At 34.0% G+C, this 20,505-nt stretch overlaps 1 protein-coding gene across 5 annotated transcripts in view; it reads right to left on the reverse strand.

Annotated features, from left to right (window-relative positions):
* The window catches only part of LOC136032738 (uncharacterized), a 161,179-nt gene that overhangs the window by 838 nt on the left and 139,836 nt on the right, over positions 1-20,505 (reverse strand). For all 5 annotated transcript variants that reach the window (XM_065713068.1, XM_065713069.1, XM_065713066.1 and 2 more), the window contains one exon: positions 12,659-12,770. In XM_065713068.1, coding sequence (XP_065569140.1) covers positions 12,659-12,770 — 112 coding nt within the window. The remainder of the gene's footprint in view (positions 1-12,658; positions 12,771-20,505) is intronic.

The raw sequence follows: 20,505 nt of genomic DNA on the forward strand, positions 1-20,505 counted from the left end.
TTTTAACACCAGTAGCTATACAAAAAGAATTGAATTTTTATGCTGATTTCAAATATATAAATTTCATTAAGTTAGTGTTAACATTCAAAGATTACGAGCCTGATAGAATCTCAATGAAAATCATATTATTAGATTTAACAAATCAAAAAACCATACTATAGAGATTTCAATTTCTTATCTACAAAAATGTGGAATTTTGTAGATATCTATATATATATATATATATATATATATTATATAAATATAAAATATATATATATATATTTATATATATATATATATATATATATATATATATATTTATATATATATATATATATATATATATATATATATATATATATATATATATATATATATATATATATATATATACTAGCTGTTGGGGTGGCGCTTCGCGCCACCCCAACACCTAGTTGGTGGGGCACTTCGCGCCCCCCCAAGCCCCCCCGCGCGCGTAAGTCGGTACGCGTCATATTAGTTACGCGCCATTGTAGTTGTGTCCCTGTGTCCCACCTGTGAATATAGATATATTTATATATGTGTTTCAAACTACGTAAAAATTGCGAATATACAACATTCTTGGCTTTCCCATTGTCTGTGCATATACAAAGCCGTATGTACTAATAATGACGTCATATGAAAACGCTCTTTTTACAAACAAAAAAAAATGCATACACACAACTCGTTTTTATATAGATAGATAGATAGATAGATACAATACAAATTAACTGCGTAAAACTTGCGAATATACAACATTCTTCGCTGTCCAATTGTCGCTGCATATAAATAGATTGTCAGGTTTACCGACCCTCGAACATGCAACGTACAATTGTCCATGGGAAAAACAATCAGTATTAAGATCTATACCACATTTTTCTAATGATTGACCTTGAGCTTTGTTAATGGTGATTGCAAATGCTAATCGAATTGGGAATTGCAATCTTTTAAATTGAAAAGGCAGATTCGTTGGAATCATGGGAATGCGAGGAATAAGAACAGCCTCACCCTCAAAAGGCCCTGTCAAGATTGTGGCCTCTATTAGGTTTTCCATTGTTTTTTTTTTTTTACGGCAAGTCGCGTGCCATTGCAAAGCTTTGGTGGGTTGATATTTCTTAAAAGTATTATTGGTACGCCTATTTTTAGTTGTAGCACGTGTGGTGGAAACCCTGAAGGATCTATGGAATTTAAAAATTCAGATGGATAATTAACCGCTTCATTTGGTTCCAAAACTGTGTCGACTGACTTGTAAAGGACTGCCTGGTCTCGAATCTTGGTCAAAACAATATTGTTGATTTCGTGGACGTCTATATTTTTGGGTGCGAGAATCGCTCTTTCACTTAGCCATTTATTATTTTTATAATTTTTTAGAATATTCGGAAATACTTTTTCAATCAATTCATTTTTGGACGTCACTAAATTACAGAAATCAGCAGGTAGTTGTATACGTCCTGAAATTGAGTCTACTGGGAGCTTTCCGTTTCCAATTGCCAGCAATTGATCTGAAAATGTTTGACCAGAGTCATCGTTTTGCAATCGGACACGCATATTTGTAGTTAATTTTAATATTTTTACGTGTGCCCATAAATTAGAATTTTTCAGGCAAGCATTCATTTCGTCTGCAGGAGTTAAACTACGTAAAAATTGCGAATATACAACATTCTTGGCTTTCCCATTGTCTGTGCATATACAAAGCCGTATGTACTAATAATGACGTCATATGAAAACGCTCTTTTTACAAACAAACAAACATGCATACACACAACTCGTTATTATATAGATAGATAGATAGATAGATACAATACAAATTAACTGCGTAAAACTTGCGAATATACAACATTCTTCGCTGTCCAATTGTCGCTTGCTGTTTTACCGCCATCTTCAGTAGATCTTCTTCTATATTGTGGGTAACCATCATTGCCAGTAATTGTGTTTGATACTAAAAGTCGAGGATATTGCTTTGTGCACCTTCCTTTGGCCATGCATGGTGAATTTTCGTTCAGTGCACCGCAAGGTCCATGTATCATATTTTTTACAATAATATCATGTAACCCCTTATCGACATTTTTATCAGGTATTTCAGCGGAAATCACATCATCAATTTCGTTCGAAGTAATTTTTTTATGTAGCCAGATTAGTATATGTGCGTGTGGCAAACCTCGTTTTTGCCATTCCACTGAGTACATCCAGCATCGCACTGACCCAAACACTTCAAGTTTTCTATGTAGTTTATCAGTGATTTCAACTTTTGCCGGAAGACACGGGCCGTAATGTCATGCCTATGTACCGCCGATTGTCCTTGAAGTAAAAGCTGCAGTATCTCGTCCCAAGATTTATTACATGTAAATGTAATTAATAAATCTGGACGACCATAGAGACGAACATACGCAATAGCATCTTGAGCATATTCATGCATATGACGGGGACTGCCAGCATATGACGAAGGTAAAATTGTTAATCTTCCAACGTTTGTGGTATTACCGTCATTTATAACTGCATCTCGCAAATGAATGTATTGTTCAGAGCGGAGCTTGGTCTGATTCAGGCGGATATATAGCAAACGTTCTGATTCAATTTTAGCATACATATCAACGACAAATTGGTGAAACAATTCACGGCATTTTAAAATATAATTTTCTTCATCCTGCCGAATCATTAATCTATAGGAATAATAATGCATTGCACTGCATTTCTTATTCATTTCTTTGTTAGTGGCTGGATTCATCCATTTAATATTAAAGTGATAGCCGTCGGCTCCATCCCAAAAAATGATAGGATATTGTAGGGCATCGTAGCATCGATGAGTTTCAGCAATTCTTAACAACTGAGCGTTTCGCTTATGAAGAATAATATCTCGAGGTAAAAACTGATCACCGACCATAACGATTGCCACTTCGTCGATAGTTGGAGCATTGTATCTACGCACATGTTGGCCAGGAGGCGTTTTGTCAGCGGAAATAACAATTTTATCCGTATCAGTAGGCATCTCCAAACGACGCCATTTGGAAACATGAGTTGTATTTTCTGATTTTTGACAAAAAACGCTTAGATTCTGACGTAGTTCCAGTAAGGAAAGTCTTCAATGGCTCTGGTGGTGCAGCCAATAGAGGAAGTTTAACTTTTCCTGAGGCGCAACACATTCCCATTGTTTCACCATTGAATTTCAAGGCCTTGCAATAGGGACAAATTTTAGACATTATCCCGATTTGAACACATCTACTCAAGCTATAATCATCGACTGGGCTGTACCTGAATGCCAGGCCATAACTTTCAGGTTGCTCTGATTCCTCGGCACGCTTTCTTTTCTTACTTTCTCTATCAGCAGCAAGCCTGATTTCTTGCTGTTCTTGTGATTCCTCAGCACGCTTTCTTTTCTTACTTTCTCTATCAGCAGCAAGCCTGATTTCTTGCTGTTCTTGTGATTCCTCGGCACGCCTTCTTTTTTCACTTTCTCTTTTAGCAGCAAGTCTGCTTTCGCGTTGCTCTGGTAGTTCCTCGGTACGCTTTCTGTTCTTTCTTTCTCTATCAGCCTCAAGCCTGTTTCCTTGCTGTTCTTTTGATTCCTCGGCACGCTTTCTGTTCTTTCTTTCTCTATCAGCCTCAAGCCTGTTTCCTTGCTGTTCTTTTGATTCCTCGGCACGCTTTCTTTTCTGACTTTCTCTATCAGCAGCAAGTTTTTTGGCATAAACTCTTTGAGCATCTTCATCAGTCATTATAAACTTAAACATTAATAGATTTCTACGTGAACATATATGTCTTAAATATCTTTAATGACGTCACCGTCATAGCAAAAATGACGACAACTAACTTCATGATTAAATATCTTTAATGACGTCACCGTCATAGCAAAAATGACGACAACTAACTTCATGACGTCAGTCGACACAGAAACATGACGTCACCTGACAGACAGACACACAGACAGACAACTATATATATATATATATATATATATATATATATATATATATATATATATATATATATATATATATATATATACTAGCTGTTGGTGTGGCACTTCGCGCCCCCAAAGCCCCCCCCCCGCGCGTAAGTCGTTAGGCGCCATGTTAGTTACGCGCCATTGTAGTGTTGTCCCTGTGTCCCACCTGTGAATACAGACAGATATATATCTATATATATATATATATATATATATATATATATATATATATATATATATATATATATATATATATATATATATATATATATATATATATATATATATATATATATATATATATATATATATATATATGTTTTTAACTACGTAAAACTTGAGAATATACAACATTCTTCGCTGTCCCATTGTCTGTGCACACAAATAGATTGTCAGGTTTAGCGACTCTTGAACATGCAACATATAATTGTCCATGGGAAAAACAATCCGTATTCAGATTTATACCGCATTTTTCTAATGATTGCCCTTGAGCTTTGTTGATGGTGATTGCTAATCGAATATTCCCTGTGTCCCCGACGTCATTTATATATCCCCCTGTCCCCCCCTCCCCGACGTCTTTTGTTTTCATTGAAATAAACCTACTGCTGTCGCTTGTCACTCGAATTTTATTTTATTTATTTTTTTTAAATTAAAACTACAGATGTCACTGCAAAGGCTGACAACATTGATTCGTTAGAGTTAAGGGGAGCGAAATATTTCTTTTACCTAAAAAGCGCGGAGCTACATCTGATTGGTTGAGGATAGGAGCGGGATTGCACAGTACAGAAGCAAACTCCACCTTGAAGGGTCTCTTTTTTTACTCCTTCTTAAGTCTGTTACTAGATTATTTTCGTTCAGTTGGGGTTAGTCGCGATAGTCAGAGAAGAAGAAACAACAATATACTTCAAATTTTCACCGGTCGATAAACTACTGTCCTATTTATTTAAATCACTTTTATGCAGTCTTGACCAAGCCGGACAATAGTTGTCCTTTTGTGCCTGCAAGAAGTGAATTCAAAAGGGCAAGAGTTGTCTCACCACTCTTACAGTATCTTGCTGGGAGGAAAGATTCTACCGGAAACGGATTGCGAGCGAAACCTCACCTAATAAGTGTTTTTTGTACTTGACGGTTTTTTCTTACCATCACCTTAAGGGATAGATGGCACCGATGAAACGTTCAAGGACCTCGAATGTATCGATCCTTCTGTTGTTTTTTACAGCTCCATAAAATACACAGTAATTTACTATCTGAGTAGACTGCAGTTTATTGCAATAGGATGTTTTTTGGTGCCTCACAAACAAGAAACTGCCGTCGGGACAAAATTTGTTTCCACCTTGAAATTCTCGACACTAACTGCGGCGGTATGGACCAAGTCACTACTTCATCATTTTCCTTTTCTCTGCGCACAATTTGTTTCATGTGCAACATTACAGGAAGACTTTCTGTCTTTAGCTTGTTCCGAAGCTTTGTCTTTATGTTTCACAAAACTGATAACTGCCGTTCTTACTCAGCAGACGAATTGGGGAGACAGTACAGCTGAAACATAAATTTGCAGACAATCAAACATAGGTTCTCCCCTACCATTTTTCACCAACAACAAATTTTTCCAGAAAATATCTGATTCAAAGATGTTACAATGTCTATTTTTCACGAAATCTGTCCTAGACTCTGATTCCTACCACTGTATATCAAGGATGTCTCTTTTACCCTCTGTTTTCCGATCAGCATTCCCCAGCCAATTTGGAAATTGAACCATGATTGGTACTAATGTTCTGACCGAACTGCTCCAAGCAACGGCAGGATTGATGCACTTGAGGTTCTTGAGCGTTTCATGATCGTCTCTTAATAGATTGCTAGCTACCAGTGCAAACCAGATCTTCACTGTCGAACCTCTTTGCGATCTGCCTGCAGAGCCTTATATAATATGACCTGCAGTTTCTCAGAGCTCTGCAAGCTTCAGCAGAAAACGATAATAACAAATGACACCCAGTGTTTGGGCCGAGGTTCAATTAGCTCAGCAGAAGAACTATACTTTGGAGTGTCTGATCCTCCAGGGAGAGTTTCAAACCTTCCTAATGTGAAGCCCTTTCTATAACACTGGGATTCACAAGGCCTTCAATAGCGAGGTAAATGCAGTTATGGTGCAATTCAAAATACTGTGAACGCGAACTGTTCTGTTCTAAAACTCCAGATTGAGCACATTGATATTTTTCATCGTAAAAGACAGAAAATACAGATATGCTTTGTAGAAGGGATAGGATTGTTCATGACGCGCTAAATCGGCATTGCCTTCTCCCTACTAGCCCTCTCAGTGTCAGCGTTGTTTGACTGATCACTCTGGAACAGAACCAAGGCACACCACTGTTCTAAAATCCTGTAAATCGCTGCTTCAAGAGACAACCATCGTGTTGCACTGACGGACAGTAGCCTGTGTGTGACAATGTTTGTAAATATAAATAACTGTTCATATTCTTCGACCGGTTTTGGACTAAAGCCAATTTAGGTGACTAGGTCTCTAATAAAGTCCTTTACACTTTCATGTAAGAGTTTTGAAACGTGAGAAGAGTAGAGTGCCAAGGAGTGACTGCAACAGCCTAAAGTAAACAGGTGAGGTACCTGTTCTTTGAGAATATAATAATTGTTTCCAATACAAATTTTTGGCAATAAGTTAAAAACTTATTATTTATTGCCAATGATTTCTTATCCTTCTTAAAATTGCATGCCTTGCAGGAGCCATGTAGCAAGTAGATTTACAAACTTCAATGTATATAAAACTCTCCAGGCAGTATTATATAACCTTTAAAGTCATTTTTAAGGGTCAATCATTCCTCGGAGCTACCTATTCCTGGGTATCAGCAGGTTTAATATGGCTGGAAACCGCTTTCAGATTGCATAAAACAAATGTGTCATGACGACAGAGGACCTGAAAATAAGTGCATTTTTGTCAATTGGCACATGAACTACAGGTTACATTGATTTCCAACGTTTGAACCATTTTTCCGTGCATATGAAAATAACAGGCCTAGTGTAGAGACACTAGGAGTGTAGAGACATACATCCATTAGAAAAATCAGTCAACAATTGTCAGAAAAACCTCAATAATTTGCTGTTTCTATCCGCTCATTAGAAAAAACATAAAACACTTTATGGGTCAGTTTTTCCTACACTATTAGGAGTTACCACAGCAGTAGGGTGCTTTATATCACTTTTGTTTAGTTTTCACCACTTTTGAGTAAAACTGACCATTCACCCTTGTGCTATGAACGCACCTATCATTTTATTGAAAACTGTCATTAAAAATAAATTACTGACTGCAGAATTGATTCCTCAATAAAAGTCTGTTGGTTGTATTCACGCTTCATATTTTCAAAGTTTCACACGATACACTGATCTTGATGAAGAGGTGGAAACTGAAGCCGTAGAATAAAAATATCAATTCAGATAGAGAAAAATGTTCAAAATTTGTTCAACAGAATGAAACTTGGCATAAAAATCATTAGATATTTGATTCATATTTCTGGCAAATTTACTGAAAAATTTACTAAATTTCAAAGCTATTCAAAAATTATTAAATTTGACCTCGATTTACTAAAGTTACTAACTCGGGTCCTTTTTTGCTAAATTTAGTAAAATTTTATTCAGTATGGCAACACATGTGGAATGTCATATTTTTCGTCTTTTGCGAACAATCAGACACTGTATTTATAAAAAAGAGATTCATAGCTTGCGGACGGAGAACTTTTACACTTGTCAAATATTGAAAAACCCGCATAAAGTGACCCTTTTTTTGTGGAATTAATAAAAATATTTTTTCCATTTGAGATTGTGGTTTTGAAGAGGCTTTATATCATAATTGTTACTAGCCAAAATGTTTGGGGGGAGGGGAGCAAGAGAATTTACCGACTGGCTGGTGATTTTTACCAACTGTTTTTGTCAAAAATTAGCATAATGTTCATTTCGAATACAATACGTAAAATCAGTGCATGAGCTGGTAAAACCGTTTCATTTACCAATCGAGATTCAAGTTTCGGTACCTATGATGTTAGTATTTTAACGCTGTTTATTTAACCAAATGGAAAATTGAGGCTCCGTCTGTGAAATCACTGCAGGAGTTGGTAAAACTGCTGCGTTTACCGACCAAGTTAGTAATTTCTGTAGATGACATGTCAGCGCTTTCATAGTCTTAAATGAACTGAACAAAGAATTTTTGCGGCGTCGGAAAAATTTTGGCGTGAAGCGCCATGATTATACCGACTTCTTTTTTTTAACGAGTGACCAAGAACATTGGGGGGAAAGGGCGTCCCCTATACGTGGCGACCCTGCTTTATATCATTATCTTTTTGAGTGGTAACCGAAATGCAATCTAAATTATAAGAGTTATCTTACTCTGATATTTTTAATATTAATGTTATTTGGTTTATTAAAAAGGGTCGGTATGCTGTTTGAGCACACTCGAACCGAAAAAAGAGACTGCATTCTGTTTATTTTTTTTCCTTTGTGCTATTTGGTAGATTGTATTTTGTAGCTGTATGTATGAAATACTCTATACGGATTTAGTCACTTAATAAAATCATTCATTAATTCAAGCCAGCCTAATCTCACTACTAACCTAGTTTTTCAATATGAATGAAGGAAAAAAAGAAGTTAAATCTCTGTTTCGGCCATCTTTCTAATGGTTTGACTCTCCAATCCTGTCAAACTCTCCCAGAGATGGTATTTCAGAAAAGCATAACTTTCAGCGAAATAGTAGTTTGATATTTTGCTTAATTTCCTCATCTATAGGAGCCACACTTACTTCCGGAAAAGTAAAACGTTATTTCTGACTCACTGTTTAAGATAGCGGCTGTTATTATTCCATCTATCTCTTATTTTGTTTTCATATACTAACAAGGAACTTATTCTAATCAATTTTCTAGCTTGGATATTTTTGTGAAATAAAGAAGGAAAGATACAAGTATCTTCTCTTTCTTCCTTCTGATAGATATTTAGCAAAATTTTAAAAAAGCATTCTAAAGCCACAAAAATGTATGGAATGGGAAGTTAAAGCTGGATCCCACTGAAGTTGAATAACAAAAACAGAAATAGAAGAGGAAAATGGTGGGGAGAAGGAAAAATTCAAATTGAAACGAAATATGTAGCTCTGTGATTAGAGGAAGAATTGTCTTTCTTGAGCAGCTATGTTTATCCGGATTTTGAAAAGTACATATATGCAATATATGAAGATCGATTGGCTAATTGTGTTTAGTTGAAACTTTTAGAGGTGTTAAACTATAGAAAAAGATACTATATGCATCCAGCTTGTTGAAATGTTGAATGCAATATCTCAGGAATACTTAAGGGTATTGAGTTGAAACTTTTAGAGAAAGTAAGGCTAAGAAAAGTACGGCTAAGAAAGTACGGCTGAGAAAAGTAAGTTGAAAATATCAGGAAATGAGATGAAATCATTGCAGTAAATCAAAAGACATCATATGCATTCTTGTTGTCAAAATTGCATGTCTGCTAAATCTAAGGAATAGGTAAGGGCAATAAGTTGAAACTTTCAGAGTTGAGGGGAATGTTGAATTTAATCAAAAATACAGCTATGTACATCCCGATTGTGAAAAGTGTGTATGCACAATATATGAGGACCGAATGACGAATTGTATTTATTTAAAATTTTTAGAGATGTTAAAATATAGAAGATGATACTATGTACATCCAGCTTGCTAAAATGGTGTGTGCAATATATCAGGAACAGTTAAGGGTATTAAGTTGAAACTTTTAGAGAAAGGTGTGGGGATTTTGAGCTCAATCAAAAGAAATAACGTACATCCAGGTTGTCAGAATGGCGTGTCTGCACCGTCCCAGGAACAGCTAATAATATTTAGTTGATACTTTCAAGGAATGCTGAGGGGGATGTTGAAATAAATCAAAAGACAGTAGTTAGAACTGTAAAATCCGATATTTTAAACCAATAATGGAGACATAAAAGCAAGAAAAATATATGTAATATTAACAAATAACAGAATTTTGGCAATCACAAACGAACAAAAATCAATTAGAAAAACTTTCCGAAAACGAAGTTTTTCAATGAAAAGTAAACAGCAATATTAGACTTAATACCCGCAGAAACAAATTCCACAATAATTAAAACTCAAAACGACTGGAAATTACTATCAATGAATAAATGGAGCCCAAAACGAACAAAAATTAAAATAAACTATATTAGCAAACCATTACAAGAGGTACAAATATAAATTGATAAATAAATCTTAAAACGAATAAAGCACTAGAACTTTTCATTTCCGTTAGAATGAGCCCTCTCACGACATCCTAGGACCACTGGGTCGATACGACCACCCCTGGGGAAAGAACACAAAAAACAAAAAACAAAAAAACAAAAAACAAAAAAACAAACAAATAAACCCCGTTTTCTGCCTCGTGGCAAAAAATGCAAAATTCCACATTTTTGTAGATAGGAGCTTGAAACTTCTACTTTAGGGTTCTCTGATACGCTGAATCTGATGGTGTGATTTTCATTAAGATTCTATGACTTTTAAGGTGTGTTTCCCCTATTTTCTAAAATAAGACAAATTTTCCCAGGCTCGTAACTTTTGATGGGTAAGACTAAACTTGATAAAACTTATACATTTACAATCAGCATTAAAATGCGGTTCTTTTGATGTAACTGTCGTTATAAAGATTCCGTTTTTTAGACTTTCGGTTACTATTGAGCCGAGTCGCTCCTTACTACAGTTCGTTACCACGAACTGTTTGAACACTGGTCAAAGTTTGTAACTTGCAGCCCCTCCCCTGGGGATTGCGGGGGAGTAAGTCATCCCAAAGACATAGTTATTATGGTTTTCGGCAACGCTGAACAAAATAACTATCTCAAAATTTTGATCCGTTGACTTTGGAAAAAAATGAACGTGGAAGGGGGCCTAGGTGCCCTTCAATTTTTTTGGTCACTTAAAAACACCACTATAACTTTTCATTTCCGTTAGAATGAGCCCTCTCGAAAGATTCTAGGACCACTGAGTCGATAGGATCACCCCTGGAAAAAAAATAATAATAAACACGCATCGTGATCTGCCTTCTGGCAAAAAATACGGAATACCACATTTTTATAGATAGGAGCTTGAAACTGTTACAGCAGAGTTTTCTGATATGCTGAATGCGATGGTGTGATTTTCGTTAAGATTCTATGACTTTTAGGGGGTGTTTCCCCCTATTTGCCAAAATAAGGCAAATTTTCTCTGGTCAATTCTTTTGATGCATCTTTTAGTATCTAAACTCCGTTTTTAGAGTTTCGTTTGCTATTGAGCCGGATCGCTCCTTACTACAGTTATCACGTTACTACGAACTGTTTGATAAAACTCATAAAAGGATTCAACCTGCTCTACCCATCAAACTATAGGCTAAAGCTAATATAAAAAAACGAAACCAAAGTTTTGGTTGAATTTATCTCCTATTATCTTCCTATTTTCTTTTATATTTGACCAAAGATAAGAGATAAACTCTTGCCACAAGGTCACAAATGTAAGCATATTTGTGCATATAATTTTCTTTTGACCACATTCTGTGATCTAGCCTAATCTTAGCTGTCTCTTATAAACCATAAAACTGAAAAAAGGATTCAACCTGCTTTACCCACCAAACTATAGGCTAAATCCAATTCAAACAACAAACAAAACCAAGTTTTGGTTGAATTTTATCTTCTATCATCTTCCTATTTTTCTTTTGTATTTGACTGAAGATAAGAGATAAATTCTTACCACAAGTTCAAAAATATAGGCATATTTGTGCATATTTATTATGTGCATATAATATTCTTTTAACCGGTTTCTGTGAGCTCTGTCTTAGCTGTGTCTAATATCCAATAAAACTCAAGAAAAAATTCAACCTGCGTACATAATATTCTAGATTGGACCAATATATATATAGACTTTTACCTTCGATTTAAACTCAATTTCTAAGAAATTAAACCTGAGCTTGTTTGGAGTTTTTCTACTTCTGTTGCATAGGACTGCAATGTAGGTTGCAAAAGTGGCTTTTGATTCAGCCCATTTTAAAGTGCCAAAGATTTAAAGTGCAAAATACCACTTATCAATTTCATGTACTCTTTAGCTCCTTTTTGACAGAATCTCAGAAACTCCCTAAAATTTTTGATTTAAATTATTTCTAAGCTCAGTATCGGGTGCCTTACTCTGTTCGCGGTTACTTCCAAATGAACTTTAACCTTGAATTGAAATTCAAATTTTGACTCATCAAAATGGAGTATGTTCTTATTTTTTGAGTTTTACAGCGTATCGCCACGTTTCCAGTGGTACTTAGTTCATTTTAGTTCAACTCGATGGTTTAAACTTTAATTTAGTTTTGAATTAATTTTAAATTTGGTCAAAAATTATTTTTTCTAATTTATTTTGTAGAGGAGTTTCAATCAATATTAAACCCATACTCGGTGTCAAAGATTCTTCCCTTGTAATTTTCCCGTAGTTTTCTGCTTTGTCTGAATCACGCTATTCATCAAGTATTCTCAGTATAAAATTACAACTATCTGAGTATTCTACCTTATTGTAACCCCAATCCCGGGGGACTAAATGTTAAAAGTATTTTGGGGATTTACTCTTCGTTCATCTTCAGGACCTGTCCACCTCCTCTAAGGGACTTTCAAATTCTTGTTGGACTTGTCTAAACCTTAGCACTGAATTATGAGATTTGCAAAAGATACCTTACCTGTAACCATTGCAAGTTGATTGTCAACGTTGTTTTCGACCTCTCTGACAATTTTGACAATATCACCATGTACTGCTTGTATTATTGAAATGAGTCTGGTTTCCAGGGACGCCTGCAAAATCAAAATCCTGCTGATGAGTACCTTAAAAGAAGAAGCTGGCGACTTGCCAATGGTAGTTGGAATCTGTTTTTTTCTGGTAAACTAGTCCCAAGAAAAATCTTTAAGAAAAGAACTTGAAGAAAAAAGTAAGAAAAAATATGTTTATTTAGAAAAGAAATTTGAATTCAATATTACTGTTGATTCAAATTTGAGACAGAAGGTACGACGTCTCATACCCAATGTACATGTGAGTACAGTCATTGGTATCCAGACACATGTCATCTGCATTAGTTTAGTGGTTTTCTATAGTAAATTGAAATTGACACTAAGCAGCCCTCTTTTGAGATAACTTTACCTTTTTTGAATATAAAATTAGCAATATCCTGTTCCAAGCTTAGATCCAAAGACACCCGATGTGGGTGCTGAAGGACTGAATTTCACGGTTTAAAGCAGAGTCGTACGCAGATCAGTCGTCAAGGTCTTGATAGTTGATCACGTCGGCCTTGATTGATATCGTCTACATCGCTCTTGATGGCTGATGAAGACTCGTACAAAAATGTATTTTGTATTCAACTCTTTTGTATCAGAATTAAAACTTGACATTAAAACAAAAATACTCCGGAGCTACATCATATTTTCTACAGTTTTAATGTTTAGCCAACTTTTACTCAATTGAAAAATAAACGTTAGCTCCTCTCCCGCAAAAATTATTCTCGCTTGTCGTTATTTGATGCTTTTATAGGTACATTCGTCCCTAGCAATATACCTTAAATAAATCTGAAATGAATAGGTATTTTGTAGAACATATAATAAATAGTTCTAAAAGTTATTCAGCAATACACAGTTGCAAACCATTTACTGAGAGGAAGGTCTTTTATTAAAGAAAGGGCTGCCCAAAGGTTCGAAAATTTTGTTTTTAGGCTCGTATTTTCCAAATTTAACAAAGAGTCATCCAGATCAATACCCCTAAATCTCCATTCGGGGATTTACTCGCTACCTTTTTTCATTTTTGAAAAATTTGTTACGACTAACTACGCAATAAGGATGCTGAGGGTGGAAAACCTTCTTAATTGCAAGAGAAATCTTTTGGTGTAGGATAAATTGTCACATTCATATGAAAGCATTCAAATAAAAGAGTGGGGACGCTCTCTAAGAGTAATACCCCACCTTAGAAAAACTTGGAAATCCCGATACCAAATTAATATTGATATTCCAGACCAGGAACATCAACTTTATAGTGTCATTAGTTTGTGAAATATGTTGAAACCTTATCGTAAAGAGTGTGGGATTTTGGGGTTTGTAATTATCTTCATATATAGAAATTTTAGATTTTTTTTAAATGCACCAATTTGACAGAACTTGCGATTTTCTGTGCTAATGTATGGTGAAACCACCTATTTAACTATGATGCGTTATTCTTTGGATTGAATTGCCACAAAGGTATAACTAGCATTATAATTTGCGGCACTTTGGTACTTTATAATCACACAATAATTTTTATTATAGCCAAATATATTTAGTTCCTTGACGGGTTCAAGAACCAAATACAAAATGATTGAAAGGGACACTGCTCTGCAACTTTATTATAATGTTCAACCATTTTTATTGTTTTCTGGTAAAATAATAAACAAAAGTTACAACCAGACTATCGTCCTTTTAGTTTTTGACGTTGGGTACCCTAAAATCTCTCAAGTTTACAGCGTACAATGTTAGGGAATGAAATTAAATATCTATTTCAAAAAATATTGCTGACAATTTTCGTTTCAAGATGCAATTTTGAAATTATCCTCTTAATTTAGCACATGGGTAAACTTGATCTAATCTCCGTTGAATTCTGATCCATTTTAATTCAAGTTGTGCTTTTGACACACTTCTTAAGAATAACATAAATTTTAATAAATCAATTGTTTACTTACTCCCTTACTCCCATAAATTAATTTACTCCAATACTAGATTCCTTTTTATCTTCCTTCAATACAAAGCTTAATTTAGAACTGTTTTTTGGTACATATGAAAGATCCCAGTCCTTGGCCAGACACAAAGAAGCAACTTTAAACAGATATAAATTTGAAATGACTGAGAGTAAGATAAAAGCAAGTGGCGAACATAACCTAAATAAAGCTTAAAAGAGGGCAAAAACCTCCAAGATACTTTTTAGCTTAAACCCAGATACTATTTATATATCAAGAAGATGACGAAGAATTCCTTTGAAAAATTATAGTAATACAACAAACACTAATATGTAGGTAAGAACACATTTTGGAGAATAGAACAAAATAGAATAAATGTTTTTCCAGGGTGGGGGTTATAAGTAGCCAAACAACAGGCACTTACATCAATGATTTCTCAGGAACAACGTTGATACCTTGAGAATTCATTTGTATTTTTCATTTATATTGTTTGACACTAGCTTAAAAGAGGGCAAAAGACTTTCAATAAACAATGAGCTTTCTCCTTCACACAGAGGGAATTAGCCCCAGTGAGGGAGGCAAAAACATCCGAAACCCTTCTCAGTTTAAACCCAGATACTATTTATATATTAAGAAGATGATGTAGAATACCTTAGAAAAATTATAGTGATACAACAAACACTGATATGTAGGTAGAAACTTATTTTGAAGAATAGAATAAATATTTCTCCAGGGTTGGGGTTCTAAGAAGCCAAACAGCAGGCACTTACATCAAGGATTTCTCAGGGACAACGTTGATACCTTGAGAATTCATTTATATTTTGCATTTATGTTGTTTTGACGCTAGTTCTGTGTTTCATTTTAGATTACTTGTATCATCATACTTTTATAGGGATTTTGCATGCAGCACGTTCATACTTGGATAATTTCTGTTTCTTTTGAGTTTTAATATCACTATGTTTTTGATGAAAATTTTGTTTTTATTTAATTTTTACTTGTTTTTAATATAGTATTCAGAATATTTCACGGAGTTGGCCTCCAGAAAGATCGTCCTGTATAATTAAACGTTTCTCATTAAAAACAGCTATTTTGACTTTGAATCTTGCATCATGTTGTAAATTGATAGAATCATGGGCCAAAAGGTATGAAAGGAACTTGGTTAGCCTCCAATCACCCTCAGCTAATGGGAAGACCACTGCAACTTTTGATTCCTATTTAAAAGTGCCCTCTTTCAATATTCTACGACAACCAGCTCGATTCAAAGGATATTCGCGATTCTACTATTAGGGGGATGCTAGAAAAAGAAAAGCTTTCGAGTCCTACAATCGAATTGAAGTACAATTGCAATTAATAATCAATTCAAAATCTTAATTTAGCTTGTCTTCCTTGTAGCATTTCCTAATTAGCATAAAATTATTTGCATAAAATTAAAAGATCTTTAGTACCCTAAAATTGATTATATAAAATTCATTACCATCAAAATTCCAGCAAAATATAACATTCTAATATTTTTTTTGTAATATCAACTAATAATTTAACCTGTTGTGCGTTTTCTGTTCTCCTAATCTTGCTTGTTCGTGAGATCGCTGATTCACAAACATAAAAACAGTGCGATTACAGGAATTACCGAAATATCAATGTGATCAGAAAGCTTTTATTATTTTCCTATTACCTTTGCTTTTAATTTTTGTAGTATTTTGACTATATTAGGCTTCAGTTTTTCCAGTTTTGTTGTTTTTAATTTCCTATTATCGATGCTCATGTTTTAAGCCAATTTTACAATCCAGCACATACTTTAAATTATAGTTTCTTTTCAATTTATATGTTGCTGGTTGCCAAAAATATTGGCTCAAAAATCTGCAAAACGGTTCAATTAAAGAACTGTTGATTAAGGTATAGATTTAGCATTGAAATGTAATGTATTTAATGTAATGTAAATGTAAATGTAATGTAATTATGTAATAATGTAATTAATTGTGTAATTACATTACATAATTACATTTCAATGCTGAAACTATACCTTAATCAACAGTTCTTTAATTGAACTGTTTTGCAGATTTTTGAGCCAAAATAAAATGTAATTAATTAAAATGTAATTTAGGGAGGACAAACGTAGCCCTGTGAGCGAGCAATTAAACTTATCGAAATCTTTATTGTCCTTCTCCGACTTCAAACAAAGTAAACACATTAGATAAGGGGTTTTTGAGAGTTCTCTGGAGTAATCCAAATAACTTTCTATATGAGAACTTTTGATTAAGACATACCCTTCGTTATACCTCGCCCCTTGTGATTAGTTGCAATAATTGATGAATGAGTCTAATATTGGTTTTCTATTGAAGGTGGATTTCTATCAAGAAAAACATAAGAAAACCTTGCCTTCTCATTGAACCTTTGAAACTAACAAAAGGTATTGTTAGCTTATTCTGATAGATAATTATATCAGGAATTTCCTATTCGTATAAGGGCGAATTGTAGCTTATTCAGGTTTGAAGCACAGTAATATAATTGCCCTAAGCACTTTAAAATACACTTCAGTAATTGCAATTTCTTATTGAACACCAAAAACAGCAGAGATTAATTGCAATAAAACTATTGAACATGGGTTAGTTTTACTATTTAAATGCAATACAGAGGGGATAAAGACAGCTCTGTGAGGGAGCGATGAAACTCATGGAAGTCATTAGTTTTGTGTTTCGACTACAGACAAAGAAAAACAATGGAAGAAGAGATTAAAAGTTGTCAAGAGGGAATCTTCACTGGAGGAGTTGGCAACAGGGGAAAATCATTCATGTTGACGATATGCTCTATAAGAGAGAAAACACTTTGCAGTGAGGTTTAAATACATTCAAAAAGAGGCGCCATTTGGACCATATTTTGGGGTGGGCATGAACTCCATCTTAGCCCCCCCTACTCATTTCGTGTCGCGTAATCATCTAGGAAATGGGCATTTGGCAGAACTCGAGAAATTTATTATGTATCTTACCTACTTTCAAAGTTTACAATGATTAATAGCAAATAGCGTAATTACCCCAAGGGTCGTCAAGTACGCTCTTTGGTTAATAGGCGTGCAGTAATTTCAAATCAATTGGACAGAATGGATTATGTTGGACATAATGGATTATTATGTCCAGCAAAGGGCCCTTTGTGGTGGAAGCTTGGGCCCCCTGGAAAATCTGGGGTGGGCATTTGCCCACCCCTGACCCCCCCAAATTGCACCTCTGCATACAAAAGCTCTTTATTAGTTAAGATTTAGAAACTTTTTTTTTAATAATTAAGGAAACACTGGCATAAAAGGATAAGATCAAGGAATAAATTGTTTCTTTGAAAATGAAAATAAATAATCTCATCAAACAAAAAGACATCATATGCTACTATTGAGAAATAAAATCAATCCTAAAATGAACAGAAATTAAAATTTAATAATCAAGTCAAATCTACAACAAATATATATTAAAAACTTTAATTTTGTTTGATAATTTTAAATAACAACTCTCTTAGGACTTCAAAATGCAATTGATTTACAAATGTATAATGAGCTTTTCTTTTAAAGTAGTAGAATATTACGGCCTAATTCCTTAATTTTCAGATTAAATCATTATTTTAATCTTAGTACAATTGCATAGGTCTTTCGACAACTACGAAGGTTTTCACTCCTTCGATAGAGCTTTATGTTCGAAACTATTTAAATTATATCTTTCTCTTCCAGTGGCTGATTTCTTAAGTGAAATTGGGTCTTTAATGAAATAGCGCATTCTTCATTTCATTATAATTTTGATTCGCGAAGCAAACTCCAAATGCTTCATCAATTAAATTATCAATGGAAATCGTATCCTCAAATAATTCAAATCCACTAAAGACGATTAGTCAGTCGATAATGGGGCTGTGAGGAATTAGGAGAATGTCTCCACTGTGGATCCTCGGTCGTTTGAAAATCTTTGATAAACTGGGGCACAAAATGTTACGAATATTTATGCTTCACCGATATCTTATAAGATCACTGAAAATATCAAGCTTAGCTGAAGGGTAAGTGCCCAGCTAGTTGATAAATCGGTCCCCCCTCCTTTTTTTTAAAGTAACACATATCATATCTTTTTCATACCATTTATTGACATTTTGACTGATATTTATTTAAATTTTATTCAAATTTCATTTATAGATGACATTAACGACATGTTGATGAATGCAGATTTGAATGAGTATAGTACATAAAATGGTAACATAGATCTAGAATCGCTGTTTTTCACAAGATGTGTAAATTTCATTAACTTTCCACCAGAAATAGTAAAAGAAATAGGGAGAGTGATTTTACCGACCGGCTGGTCACTTTTATAGACGGTTTTCGGTAATTTTGCTTTTGAAATTATTCCATTTTTGTTTTTTTTTAACCAATAGAGGATGATATTCTTCAATTGATCATTCATTTCCGTCAATCCATCTACCCAATAATAAAAATTGTGTCAGAGAGAGTGCTTGCTGGGCTAAAAAGGTATAACCCTCAATTTCCCTTATATACACTGAAGAGGAGTGGATTTGAAGCACTAAAAACAGCACAAGTTCCACCAAGACTTTTTGTGTCTGAAATTAAATGCTGAAAGTAAGTTTTAAATGCTGAAAATAAAAGTAAAGTTTAGAAAGCTACGAAGGAAATTGTAACCTCTGAACGACTAAGATTCACCTATTGTGTTTACAGGAGAATATGTGCTCAAAATAATGTTCCATTAATTGTTTATTGCAAAAATAATTAGTTTATTAAATAATTATTTCTCAATAATATAGTTCATTTGATGAAATAATTACTCATTTATTAAATAATTTTTAATAAATAAATAAATAGTTTTTAATTGACCAATAATAACAAAATCTTAATTAAATACTTGTTTATTTGATTAGATAAGATGCCAAGTCTTTTTGACCACCTGGAAGTAAAATACCTTTGTTTTTTTAGGGAAGCTGAACTTTATATTAGTGGAAGCTATCAAATCGATATGTTACAGTTCCTGTGGCTGAACTAAATTTATGTCTAGAAAAGCTTGCATTGACACTATTCTAGATTTTATTTCTAAGGAAACGAAAGCTGAAAGTGAAAGTCAATAAAAGCTTTCAGAGAAAACTTTCGAAAATCACGAGATAAACTTAAATCTTGGATAATATTTATCTCCAGCTATTGTCTCTATAGAAAAATATTATCTCACCAGTATTCGATTAATTGTATTTCGTCAAATAAAAACACAGAGTTTGATCATCAAAAAGATTCAACCAAATCCAAATATCAACCAAAAAGATTTTTAACATCTCTGGATAAATCTAATGTTTAGGGTATAAAAACAGCAGAATCAGAAAAAGTTATTTAATCGATGTTTTCCACTTTCAGTGGATGAACTCTATTTATGTCTTGAAAATGACACCATTCGAGATTTTATTTCTAAAGAAATGAAAGCTGGAACTGAAAGCCAGTAAAAGCTTTCAAAGAAAAATTTTGAAAGTCTCAAGGGAAACTTGAATCTTTGATAATATTAGTCTTCAGCTATTATGTTTACCGGAGAATGCACTTAAATCAGTAGTTAATTAATTATTTATTTGATTTTTTTTTGTTTTGGAAACAACAAGACACATCTTTCAAAAAATTGAAAAATATAGTCTAATGGATATCATGGAATAATAAGATTTGGGGTTGTGATAGGGGTTTATTTACTATTTGCTTATTGACACAAATTAAACCGTCGAGAAAGAGAAAAATTAAGCTTTTCTTTATACGAATTTTTGTAAACATTCTTTACCATATTTTAATTCTGTTTCTCTTTACTGATTAAGAATATTAGCCCCACTTTTCGGTTATT

Source organism: Artemia franciscana, chromosome 11, assembly GCF_032884065.1.
Source record: "Artemia franciscana chromosome 11, ASM3288406v1, whole genome shotgun sequence".
NCBI classification, from domain to species: domain Eukaryota; kingdom Metazoa; phylum Arthropoda; class Branchiopoda; order Anostraca; family Artemiidae; genus Artemia; species Artemia franciscana.